Source organism: Dasypus novemcinctus, chromosome 7, assembly GCF_030445035.2.
Source record: "Dasypus novemcinctus isolate mDasNov1 chromosome 7, mDasNov1.1.hap2, whole genome shotgun sequence".
In the NCBI taxonomy this organism is placed as follows: Eukaryota; Metazoa; Chordata; class Mammalia; order Cingulata; family Dasypodidae; genus Dasypus; species Dasypus novemcinctus.
In genome coordinates, this window is record NC_080679.1 from 55,521,159 (window position 1) to 55,535,577 (window position 14,419).

At 37.1% G+C, this 14,419-nt stretch overlaps 1 protein-coding gene across 1 annotated transcript in view; it reads right to left on the reverse strand.

The window, feature by feature from the left end:
- Positions 1–14,419, reverse strand: part of GLS (glutaminase) — a 73,235-nt gene that overhangs the window by 5,614 nt on the left and 53,202 nt on the right. Inside the window, exon 15 of the mRNA XM_058300491.2 lies at positions 757–818. Coding sequence (XP_058156474.1) covers positions 757–818 — 62 coding nt within the window. The remainder of the gene's footprint in view (positions 1–756; positions 819–14,419) is intronic.

Genomic DNA, 14,419 nt, shown 5'->3' on the forward strand with positions numbered 1-14,419 from the left:
TATTCTAAAGCCTGCTAGGTGCCATTCTTCACACGGCTTACTAATGAGAACTTGAGACACTTCAATTAGTACACAGGCATCTTGGGTAAATGCCACATCAACTCTCTTCCTTAGCTTTGCTTTTTCTGGGTAAGGAATGAAAAAAACCTCTTTCACGGAACTAAGCTTAATTATGTTATTGTGCAAAACTCAAGAATAGTGATAAAACTAACAAAGGTTTCATGCCTCAGTAGGGCAAGAAACTAACTCCAAAATTATATGCTTTTACTAAAACTCTAACATTTTACAGTCTACAGTTTATAAGTAGTACTAATCAGATTTTAAAACAAAGGTGGAAATTAAGCATAGACATTTTTCCAATGTAAGAGAACTTATATGAAATATACAGTATTAGATGGCCTTTCTAAACCTGGAGAGCTGCAGGATACCAAATGTCCCTATTTTGCAACCCTCTTCCCTCCCCCCAAAAATGGGGAGTGGAGGGTAGATGGCGAAAAACAGAAATATTATTAGCCAGATAAGTTGTATAATTACCAATGGGAAAAACAGAACTGGGCTTTTACAGGAGGTAGAAAAGGACAAGACTAGATAGCAGACCTAAAGCACTGGAAATGGGGATTTAATAAAAATTTTATTTGTGTCACTTTTATTAAAGGGACATGAGACCTTAGATAGCCTTAACATGTCTACTCTCCAAGAAGCACACTTAATAAACAACTATAAATCATATGCTACTCCACCCTGTTAACAGCATACCTTCGGAGTGCAGACACATCTCCAGTATATGCAGCAAACAAAAGGTTTATCACTGATTTTACCTGTGAAGAAAAGAAAGTTCAGGTATCCACAGGGAAAAATAAATATATATAACATACAAGGTACAGCTGTCATTGGTAAATGACTTTCTGCGTGCTTTGAACATTTCAGCTGGATCACACACAAAAAGTTATATATAACTAAAAGAATGCACATGTGTGACAATGTTTTTTTTTTAAGCAGGAGTGTGAGGGAAAGTTCAACAAGAAGGATAATGAGATATATAAGGGAAGGAACGGAAAGATGATGTCAGTTGGCACAAAATAATGGAAATTTGCGACCTGTGAGTCGGAACTGAAAATTGTTTAGAATTCTTCCTATTTAATATCTTTCAATACGAGAGCAGGCTCAGATACTAATAAAATCTCTTCTCACATCATTAAAAACTAAATCACACTATATAAATGTCTAGTTCCTGCCAGCAAGTACTGCCCTCACCCATCACTGGCTTTTTTCGAAACCTTACAAAATAACATTCAGTATTAATTACATCTTAAACTTAAGAACAGGGCTGTACTTCACTGCAAAGACAGTCTTCCATTCAGTGCTCAGGCTGTGCCAATTGGGACATTCTCAGGACCTATATTACCTCTGCTCAAAAGGGGAAAATGCCCCAATATTAAGTCACTGCTATTGGTTCAGTGCTCCACGACTTCAAAATATATCTTCTTTTGGCAATTATCTACTTTCCTGTTCTTACAGTTATGGAAAAAGTTTAGTTATTCTGAAGGTAACCAGAGTCTGACCTACTTCCATGGAGACTATCCAACACCACACTGAGAAAAGAGCTATTGATCAATGCTGCTAAATACTTCATAAATTCCCACTTTTGGTGTCTCCTATTTTTCATCTTCAACATTCATATTATAATCCAACTAATACTGGACCCAATGTTAAAAACAGAGTAAAGTTTAATTGAGGGCTAGAAAGTAAACTAGCTCTCCACCAAGAATCACAGTCCCAGAAGTGTGATTTCAAGATCTTAAACTGGACATACCACACAAACTTACCACTATGGCTTGCTCTTTCCTACAACCTGTGAACTCTTAAATCTAACTGGAACTGACCACTATCAACTCCTCTTAATTCTGCATTCTCAAAATGCATTCTGCAGAACATAGTCTACAAGATGCTTCATGAAAACAAGGGTACTGTGGTCAGATATATTCTTAAAATACTAAATCCCCGTCTTAGAATGTTAATGAGCATATGAATGACTCTGGAAAGTTCTGCAGTACAGGAAGCTGTTTAACTAGTGAAGCACACTCCCAAAATATTGTTTTTTATTATTGCTGATATTGGCTATGACACCTATTAACATCCTGAGTATCACACTTCAAACACGTTACTCATTCCTTCAGTCCATTAGCAACTTCCCTTCCATTATCCCCCTGCTAACCCTAACAGTCCAGAACAGTTCTCCCAGTGGGGCTAAGGGCAAGATTGACAAAATCACCCAGAATGTTTACGCGCACACGCGCACACACACACACACAGAGTCTCCTCCCACTTTCAGTTCTACTCATCCCTCAGTTTGATACATTTTAAGGAAAAGGTAAAATATATTGAAAAAAGTTCCCAGTGGTTCTTAACACTGGGTTAAGAACCACAGTTCCAGATACCTGTAGCTTCTTCCATTTTAAATCAGATCAATTCTGCATCTACAATTTTTTCTTTGTGGTCTTGAGCCACAGCTGCAAGATACTAATAGGCTACTGAAAAATATATTCCATATTTCCAACTGGTCTCCTTACTCCTTGACTCTTAAAAAAATTCTTACTGGTTCCATTTCATACTTTCTTCAGCACTTAGTAATGCCAAAGGCAATCCCTAAAATAGACAGATGACCTTGATCCACAACTTTCCTAAGAAGATTAAAAAAAAACTGTCCTAATCCCTCCCCATACTTAGGCAAAATACCTGTTTCTAGGAGCTGTTTTTTCCTCCTTTCAAGCCTCAAAGCAAAAAGATGAATATTCATTTCTGTGACTTTCCTCAAACATACATTCTCCAAACCCCTAACTTAATCACTTTCTCCCTTTGTTTCTGGCATCTTCAATTTTCTGATCCTTCACTAGTTCCCTTATTTCTATCTTCAAACAGACACAACTTCGTCCTATTTTGAAAAACCAACACAACCTTATTTCCCCCTTTCAAGGCATACTTTCTTAAAATTATATTTTAATCCCTTGCAAATTAATTTACTACTCATTATTACCTTTAAACAGTACTTCCAAAAAAGCCTACAACTTTCAAAAGCCCTGTAAGTCCAGGAGCCTATTAAGCCTGGATTCTTTCTGAGCTCTCTTAACACTTCCCCACCCATTTCTGCCTTGCTTTCCATGACACTGAATTGCCATATTCACTACCCCCCCCCCATTTGTGTGCCTTTACAGGTTCATTTCCCAGTTTCCTGTACCTAATAATACTCTAAAAACAGTCTTCATCCTTTTTCAGTTCTTCAACATAATTTCTCTCAAGCTTCAGACATTCCTCTGGGCAGGATAACTTCCCAATCTACATCTTTAATCATAATCTTGTCTCAGACCCTAAGCCTACATTTCCACTTGATTATCAAGCTATCATTTCAGACTTAAAAAATAGCAAAACTCTTCTGCAGCCCTGACCACTTCCGCAACCCAGCTTCTGACATCCAAATTCATCGGCCTACTTGACAGTGCCTCTGGGATGATTTAATGGACATTTCAGACTTACCGTGCCCAAAGAAAACTCCACCCATCCCCAGCCTCCTTTTCCAGTCTCTCCCATTTTGACCCTGGCCAAAAACTCAAGAGTCATCTGGGGCTACTGACTGTATAGGTTTGAAGTACAGGTTGAGCCCATGACAGGGATGTCCAGCAACAGGTCCAACTACGAGTACCCAGCCATGCTCCTCTCATCAAGCAATGGATTTTCCTGGCATTCAACTGCACTGCTGGGAGTAAAGGAACCATCTTCACACAAAAGGGTTGAGAGAATCTGCTTACTCCCGGAAGTGGAATTAGCTTTTTCTAATTCACACCAATTCCTAGGAATACTCCTTGATTCTCTTCTTTTCCTCACACCCAACACCTAGCTCAACAGATCCTCTCTATCTCCAAAATATATATGGAATCTCACCAATTCATACCACTTCCATTACTGATGCCCTAGGCCTCATCTGAGCCACCACCTTACAGCAGCCTAAGTGATCCTCTGGGGCTTGACTCCACTTGCCACAGGGATCTTTTAAAACACAGACAATGACTCTCCACCATACTTAGAATAAAATTCAAACTCTTTACCATGTCTTTCAAGACCCTAACTCTTCTGCTCCCTGGTTACATTTTGCTTGTGATTCCTTACATCTCTACCCCCTGCTGCTTTGCTCCAGCCATAAGACCTTCTCACTGGTCTAATTGCACCAAATGGAATCCCACGCAGAGCCTTTACTTACTATTCCACTGCCAGGGATGCTCTTTTTCCAGGTGGTGAGGCTCCCTCCCTCACTTCATTCAGTTCTCTACTCAAATGTTGGCTCTTAGACTCTAAACCATAGCCTCGTCATCACTCCTTATCCCTTAGCTTGCTTTATTTTCTCTTCAGAGAACTTATTACTTGACATTACAAATACGTATTACTACATATATACACATGTATATATATGCTATAAACACACACACATATATACATATTGTTGTACTTACATCTTGTCTCTTCCCCCATTAAATGTAAGCTCCAAGAGGGTACAGCCTTGTCTTTTCTGTTCACTACTGTAACCCCAGTGCCTAGCACACATTATAGGTGCTCATTAAATATCTATTGATTAACCAAATCAATATTCTCCCTTAAAGCTTCAAACATGCAATTTGTTAATAGCACTTGGGGAGTCAATTGTAATCATTATTAATAATTCCTCTACCTCCTTTAACTTTTACATCTTCAAATATCTTACCAAATTTATTCAATCCTCCCATAACTTGTCCACATACCTCTAATCATCTCAAAAATACTGCTTTGATCACTAAAGACTTAAGTCTAAGCAGGGGGTATCAAGAACTCCCAAATCATTCCTGATAAAATTTAAATTCTTTAGCCTTGAATTCAAGGCTCTTCATACTCAATTATATTTCTCAACTTCAACGGAGCAAAATTGATCTTACTATCCTTGTTTTTTGTATTAGTGTGTACATTCCTTTTGCTCCTTTCTCTCCTTTTGAGAACATCCAGTTTCCTAATCAAAGTCTTTCCTTCAAGCACTAGCTAAAACTTCCCTTCTTCACTGCCATACTTCCCAGACTATCTGGTCACAGCATACATGTAGCCTGTTGCCAGTTGCCCACACAGTACCAGGGAAGGAGTCATTAGATGTCTCTTCTCCCACTACAACCCTGAATATGCCTCCTACTCCTCCTACTAAGCCACAGGTCATACTATTCACCTCTGACAGCATCTTTTCTCCACCCACTTCTCACTGAAATGTTTTTTTTCTATTTTTAAAAAATTGTTACATTCAAAAAATATGAGGTCCCCATATACTCCCACCCCCCTCACCCCACTCCTCCCACATCAACAACCTCTTTCATCATCTTGGGACATTCATTGCATTTACTGAATACATTTTAGAACACTGCTGCACCACATGGATAATGGTTTACATTGTAGTTTACACTCTCCCACAGTCCACCCAGTGGGCCATGGCAGGACATACAATGTCTAGCATCTGTCCCTGCAGTACCACCCAGGACAACTCCAAATTCTGAAAATGCCCCCACATCATATCTCTTCTTCCCTCTCCCTACCCTCAGCAGCTACCGTAGCTACTTTCTCCACATCAATGCTACAATTTCTTCCATTACTAATCACAATAGTTCTTGCCCTCCTTCTCTGTCAGCTCTGCTTCCATCTCTTAAGCCAAAAGTTACCTCTTTCTCCTCACTTAAGACACTATCATACATGACTACATAGTATATTTGTGTATATTTTATCTTCCCCAGTACTCAAGAGAAATCCAGGATCCCAATGCACATACCATTAATGTTAATTACACCGTTCTTATTCTTTAAAGTATTTTAGTCCTTTAAGCAATAGATCCTTGATCTGTTTCAGTGACTGTATGCATGAACTACATTCCTTTTTAAAATTCTGAATGAGACCAAGCTAGTTTGAATAGAAATTTCTATTTTATATGCATGTCTATCAGTCACTAATTATTCAATATTTCTGAAGTTCTAAAAGAAAATTTCTTATTAATGACAAGTAAAGCCCAAAAAAGGCTGACTTTAGAGCATAGTCAGTTAATATTGAGTATATACTAATACTTTATCAACAAACATGTTTCAGCTCAGAGAGTTAAATATAAAATGAGAGTAAGTCAGAAAATTTAAATGTACAAAGGTTTTGTGACTAATCAGGGTGGAAAACATTAGCTTGCCTTAAAAAGAAAATTATCAAAGAGTAGCTTAGAATTTTAGTATTCTTCCCATGAAAACCAAAGGCTAGGTGCAGAGCTAAATTTCAAACAAATTAGAAGATCACAGAAGCTTAATCACAAAATCAATGTCATTCTCTCCAAGACAGAAAAACACTAGTAAGACAGCACATGCACAGGCACCATTTAATTTGCCTCTTTACTCTAGCAAATAGCCATCTGTATTTTTAAGATTTGCATCAAACATGAAATGAGATATGGGTAGAAGAAAAGAAAATGAAACTGGTTTAACTATTTTGAGACAGCAGATAAAAGTGTTACTTCATTTAAGGATGTCCACTTCCTGGTCTAGGAGAGTTCTACAAATGTTCCCAACTAAACTGGCATGCCCTTTGGAATGACTACGATAGCAAACAAACTGAACCCTATAAAATGGCCCATTCAATCCCAAGCCAACTCTTGCAAAGGATATAGGTATGTTAACCCTTAATCAAAGCTCACAGCCCTATTTCCCCAATGGATACTTGAGTAAATTTTAAAGTACCTGTCAAGAAGGCCAGTCCAGAAAATGAGTTAACACTGCTGCCAGAGGCATGGAACCTGTGTTTTTATGAATCACTTGGAATGAATCATTCCTCAGTACAAAGAAACAGACTGTAAACAGCATCAACAGTCCACTACATAAATTAATCACTCTGATGTTTAGTTTATGCTTTCCCAGAGTAAGGAAAAAGTCCACTAGGACAAACAGTCACTAAAAATTTATAAATTAAATGCTATCAGTTTTCCCTTCATATTGGAGATTTTCTAATATTACTGTATTTTCCTTATCAAATCTCTGGTAGAACCTGACAGAATCAGACATTATCTTACTTTATTTGTACAAGGTCATGACAACATAGGACAGAATGTTCCGGTCATATGAGCTCATTTAACCCTGCTGATTCCATGTTTGGTACAGCAAATCTTTTCCCCCAAAAGAGCTAGAGCAGCTGCAGATTCTGTCAATTCTGTAAGTCTAAAACACAAAATTCCTAAATTTCTAATCCTATCATTCTCCTGTTCTTTTTATCTATTTAAAAGATGAATTGTGTAAGTGTCTTTTGATTCCTCCCAAATACTGATAGTTCTGTATGAATATGTAGCAAGGATTAGAATCATGTGATCTCATCACTTTATATTTACATAGTGACTGATTCAGAAGAATTCAACATTTTAAAAAGTTATAAATGTTTTTATCAAACATCTCTGGCTGGTAGTAAAATATGTTTATAGATATATTTTATTTATTACAACCACTAAGATTAAGTGCCTTGGCTCAAGGTCACATAACATATTAATTAGTGATGTAGTTGGGATAGAATTCAGGTACTGGATTCCCAACTCTGTCCAACTAGACCACAAAGCTGCAAATCCTTAAAAGATGACAGGCTGTTATCCAAAGGATAGAAGAACATCAAAGGATTAAATAGCAATTTAACTCTCGTCTGGGAAGGGAGGGGAAATGGGAGTATTTTATGGAATACTTCAATTTTATTAACATGGAATTAAAGCCATGTTCAATTTATCCATTCTCTCCCCTCCCCCCACTCCCAATTTAATTTCCAACTCTATTTTCAGCTGCAAAACAATAGTTTACCTTGTATTTACCTTTAGTTTCTGTCTTCGCAGAGACAAATTTGGCCTTTTTAAAGGAAAGGCTTTCATGAAAAAAAGCAGCTAAGTGAAAACCATCCTTCTGTTTCTACCTTTGGTTTTACAGAAACTGCTCTCTCATTTCCAGCTCACTGCAATATCTGTTTCTGTGGAATGGATACTTTTCTCCATCTGTTAAATAAACCATCAACATTTCAGATCCAATTTAGTTTAGCCATTAAATGAAAGTAACCAACCATTCAGCCTTCTTTCATAAATATTTTTCTTCAGGTCAGGTTAAAAAATACAAACCTATTACAGTGTAGCTAAAGAAAAATTTCAAGTTGTGAGCAAATTAACTGCCTCAGTTGACAAAGATAGAAAAATAAACCTGTACCAAGTATATATGGTCAAAGATATTTCTTCTTTCCTTTACTACTGAGCTTATTTAATATTCATATGGATGTGTAAAACAAAATTATACCTTTATGATTATACAGATTATGAGGCGACATGTTCCTAAGCTTTCCAATGACTTATTCAGATATAGTTATTAATATACTATATATAGACAACACTAATCCAAACTGATATGATCAGAGGATTAGAGAAAATCCTTTATGTTAAAAGCAGTACAGCAATTTCATAGTGATATTTCCAAATGTGTACAAAAATGCAAAGGTTCTGATGATAGTTTTAATAGAGAGGAGCAAATCAAACAGTAAATTTTGCTCCAGAGAACTTACATTTTTTAGAAATTCACTTAAAAATGCAACTTAAAAATGGCAGCTTTAGATTGGCTAAGTAAGCAGCTCTCTTAAGCATATAATTTTCAAAATGTCCCAAGGAGTAGATTTATCTGAAATAACTTACTTTTAAACTAATGAAGTCATAATCATATCAAAGAAATATGACAACATACAAAAGACAAAAAAATAGGATATTATTTACAGCAATAGCTATTTTTTATTGAGCAACTACTCTCCCTAGACTGAGCTAAGTGCTTTAACTATTATTATCCCTACTATTAGTATTCAAAGAATAGGACACTAAAGGCCAAAGCATTTAAATAAACTGAAGGAGCTAACAAAGCTGGCAGGTAAGTGGCAGAGTGAGAGCTCAAGCCATCTGCCTGACACTAGAGTCAATGCTCTCAACCACTACCCTGTTATCTGCTGGGCCAAGAGCACAATACCCATAAAAAAATATGTTGTAATGGGAAATCAGGAAATAGGCAACTAAGAAATAGTTTATTAGGAAATCAGAAAAAATAAGTGCCTATTAGGTTTTTTTTTAAGGTTTTGTTTTGTTTTATGGAGAGAAAATAAGGGAACAAAACAAATAATTCAATTTGGTATGCCAATGATAAATAACAAATAGAAAAAATTAGACATTATCTTTATTCTTTGCATTTGAATCTCTAAAAATAAAACTTGAGTTCTGGGTTAATGTGAATAAGAGCAAATATAACTGCTATAGCATTGACAACAAACAATTTATCTCAGTGGCTCATATTATTTCACTAAATGCCAATGAACGGTCTGAAAGAATATGAATGGGCTCATAAGCATCCCTCCTTTTTTTTTTTAACCTGATTAAAAATATATATCTTTGTGTGGTCTGACAAAGAGCATCCCTAATTAAGAAGTAAGCAGCAGGGAAGCAGACTTGGCCCAATGGATAGGGTGTCTGCACATGGAAGGTCCATGGTTCAAACCCTGGGCCTCCTTGACCCGTGTGGAGCTGGCCCAATCGCAGTGCTGTGGCGCACTAGGAGTGCCCTGCCACGCAGGGGTGTCTCCCGCGTAGGGGAGCCCCACGCGCAAGGAGTGCGCCCCATAAGGAGAGCCGCCCAGCGCGAAACAAAGTACAGCCTGCCCAAGAATGGCGCCGCACGCACAGAGAGCTGACACAGCAAGATGATGCGACAAAAGGAAACACAGATTCCCGTGCCACTGACAACAACAGAAGCAAAGAACACGTAGCAGATAGACACAGAGGGGGAAAGGGGAGAGAAATAAAATAAATCTTAAAAAAAAAAAAGTAAGCAGCATATCAAAAGAAAGGAATGAGCAAGGGTAGAGGCAACAATTTATTCCTTTGAACATTCTCTATATGTAAGACCTATGAGTATTTGTATTGTACTGACAACTACCAAAGTTTCTCATTCACCATCTTCCTGGTCATCCTCCTCTCATACAAATATTTTTATAACTCCATGAAGATTAGTTTACACTATTGTTTTCAGATGGATGACTACTGCTACACTTCCAGCATGATAAAGTGCCAAGTTTATTTACAATTATAATGTCTAAAAAAAACAAGTTCATCCAAACATCCAAGAGTAAAAGAACCTAAAATCAAAGGTGAATAAGACAGGGAGAGAAGAAACTGACAATTAAATACTTATGCATATTACTTCAAAATAAATAAATCAGGGTCATTTAAATCAGATTCTTACAAAGACTCTGGTGTAAATTAAAAACAAACAATAAAAATGAGGAAAGTTTTGGTAGCAATACAGGCAGAATTGGGTTTCAAGTTAGTTAAAGGATTCATCTCTCCATAGCATGCCTTAAGTACTGCTACATCAATAAAGACACATGGACAGGAGTATTCTATAATTATTCCAGTCACAAGCCATCCTTACTGATTGCTTTGATTTTAAAAAGATATCCCTCCTTTTCACTGGTTCCAAAGTAGTGTTAAGTCTGCATTCTTTAATGTTTATTTCACGGTTCTATAATGAAAACTCCAACATGTGTACTTTATAGATTACACAGAACAGGTACAAGAGCAATACCTAATGTTTCCATAGTAGTATATATTTTACGAAGTGCTTAGATAGCCATTTCTAATTAGATCACTATTCAAATTAAGGTAAGTTTCTCCAGGAAGTATGTATAGGAAGTTGTTGGAGAAACAACTTTTAAAACCCTCAAAAATAAAACAAAGTAAAATTGGAGGAAAAAAAAAAAAGACAAAAAAATAACCACTCCAGTACCATTCACAGGAACCATATCTTCAAACTGTTTAGCAACTATCTTTTATTTTAGCATATATTTCTTGATATCAGTAATATTTTATTTTGTGAAACAAAGAGGCTGGATAAAGTACAATTATATACTTGTTAGTGTATTCTATATTGAAAAATGTTAAGTAGAACAAAACTCTAAAAGGAAACAAAAACCCTAAAAACATGTCTTTTATGTAGGGAGATTCTAAAGTCAATTCCAAAGCCTGTCACTGAAATCACTTTCCAGGGAGTGGATGTGGCTCAAGCAGTTGAGCACCTACTTCCCACAAGGGAGGTCCCAAGTTCGGTCCCCAGCGCCTCCTAAAAGCAAACAAACAAACAAAACAAACAACGAGCAAACAAATGAAAAAGCCAACTCTGGGGAGCCAATGTGGCCCAGTGATTGAGCACCGGCTTCCCACATATAAGGTCCAGAGTTCAAGCCCTGATAGTACCACATACACAAAAAATTGCTTTCTAGCCAGTGCCCTAAAATTCTTTGTCCAATTGTTCTTCTGCAGCTCCTACCTGTCTAAACACAAACCCAACCCTGGATGTAGCCACAGGATAATGGGGGGAAAAAACAGACCACGATGCCATATATTGATAAGATTCCTTTTGTTCCCTACTCAGCTCCCACTCCCACTCTCCAGGAACAACCATTTCCTATCTTCTATGCCCCTGAAACCTTGAAACCTACCTTCAACTCCACAACTCATTCTTAGCAGAAAACCTTCCTCTGTACTCCTCAAATGGAAGCCAATGGACAGAAACTCCTTTGACCTACCCCCAGCATGTCTTTAAACCTACCTCTCTCTCTAATGACCTGTTTCATTGGAGGAAGTGCTCTTCCTCCCACCGAGGCTAATCCTCCACTTGTGCCCCATCTCTTTTCAGGTACCTCACTTTGTTGGCCATTGCCTCTCTCTTGTATCTTCAACCTCCTGTTTTTTTTACTGGATCTTTTCTATCAGCAGTCACACCACTCTAGCCCAATAGTTCCCTGACCTTTAGATCCCTTAAGTCAATAAATGTTTTTGAAAAAAGAAAAAAGGTGTGGGTAGTTACCAACATGGGGCTGCCAATTTTTCCCCACATACAAAACATAGAACAACCCTACCATCTACTATTATCACATTTACTAAATTAAAGGGTATTTTAACATGTACTAGGAAGGACACCATGTGAATGGGCAGCCCTCATCTTACTTAACTCTCACCTGCTTTGGTACGGTTGACTGCTCCAAACTTCTTGAAATACTTTCTTCCCTTGACTTCTAATACTACACTATCCCAAATTTCTCCTCTCTGGTCATTGATGGGGACCCTGTCTACTCTATTGTACCATTAAAAATGGAAGTTCTGTCTTAGGTCCCCTTTCCTTCTCACTTATACTGTTTCCTTGAACAATCCCATGCACCCCCATAGTTTCAAATGCTACTATATTGATGCTGACCACTCCAGCTTATACCACTGTTTTAGACCTGTATGCAACAGGCTACAAAATGTCACTACTGGGATATCTCACAAAAAAAATCAAAAGAAGTTACCTTTGGCACACTGCTGATCACCTACACATTATCCACTCCCCACTCCCCTTACGTATAAAAAAAAATGGTTTTGTTAGGGCAGCAATGTGCCCAACGAAAATAAAAAAACTTCCTTAGATTTCCTTGCCGCTACAGCATCAGATGGTTTTCTGGGAAAGCTTCCATTTCCCTGATTTAGGTATCATTCTTTTCTAGACTTTCTTCTTCCTACTTTGATCATACAAGTGAAGCTAAAGGTGGAGAAATTATCTTGTAACTATAAAGCAATATGCTAAGGATTGTGGAACACTGATGGCACTAGTCCTGGAATATCTACTGCAGATTTTTTATTAGATAACTAAACCCCTATTTGTTTAAATCAGTCTTTTAATACATGTAGCCAAAACCAGGTCCTTAATTGTTACAATAGCCAAAATTAAACGAATTCCTTCCCATCCTCCCAGTTTTTCCTTTTCCATTTTAGTAAGTGCAGATGCATCTGCCCAGTTGCTTACTAAAAACCTGGTAGTCAACTTGATATCTCATTCCTTTTCACCCACCAAATACTATTACCAAGTGCTGCCAATTCCATATCCTAAACACATCTCACATCTACCTACCTCTCTCACTTCTATTACCTTCCTCCAAACCACCAATACATCTCATCTCAGGCCCATAAATTCCACTTTGTTCTCCCTCTAATCCATTCTACAGAAAGCAATTTTTAAAAACCAAATCATGGGACTCTCTTCTTAAAAGCCTTCAGGTTTCACATGGCACTTCATTGAAGTACACTCTAAGACCCTACGTAAATGTTTCCCAAACTATGTTTAAAAGACTACACACAGCAGAATCACCTGGGGTACTTAAAAAAGGCAGACCCTTAACTCAATTTGTGGGGTTGGTCCTTGGGAATCTGCATTTAAAAACTAAGACATCTTAACAATTATACATTAAAAAAAGAGAATGCCCACCCTCCAGGAAATGGTCTTATCTCCAAGATTCAGCCAAGACTGATCTCCACCCGTCTCTCCTGGTATTTTGCCTGCTTTCATTATTCTCAAACATGCTAAACTCTTTCCTGTCCAGGATCCTCAAGCCAGGCTAACCTATCAATCCTATTTCACCCTTCCCATAACTCCTGCAAAAATTATATTTCTGGGAAAGACAACCATACCTAACCACCCAGACCAAACGAGGTCTTGTTATACCCTCTTTCATTTATTTTAACTGAATTTAAATTTTCTAAAGAAATAAAACATTAAAGATATAGCTAACCATTCCCTCCACATCCATTCTTCTTCACAGAAAGAGGCTTTATTTGAAGACTGGAGTACATATTCTTATACTTTAACTACATTGTGCCTCATTAAAGTCTGTTATAAATGTATAAAAATGGCCTCATATGATATATATCATTTTGCAGTTCACTTTATAGCAGTTTAAATGAATTAGATCTTCATGTGCAAGTATGAATAAATCACATAACTATTTTAACTATTTTGGTAATTATGCAATATCTGTTGTATCCCCTTCTAGACTACAACCACAAGCTGGACCATACTTGTCTGTCTCATTCACCCTTTAATATCCTAAGCACCTTGTTAATTTCTGGCACATAATAGGCCAGAAATAAATATTGGTTGTGTGAAGAATTTAAATTTTCTAAAGAAATAAAACATTAAAGATACAGCTAACCATTCCCTCCACATCCATTCTTCTTCACAGAAAGAGGTTTTATCTGAAGACTGCGGTGCATACTCTTATACTTTAACTACATTGTTTGTGCCTCATTAAAGTCTGTTATAAATGTATAAAAATGGCTTCATACGATATATATCATTTTGCAATTCACTTTCTTTATAGCAGTTAAATGAATTAGATCTACATGGAATAATATTACAGAAATAAATATTGGTTGTGTGAAGAATTATCAATGAATGAACAATAATGCTAAGGTTTAAATACAATCTGAACTACTCCATCAAATTAAATTGACTCTTGAATTAGTTCT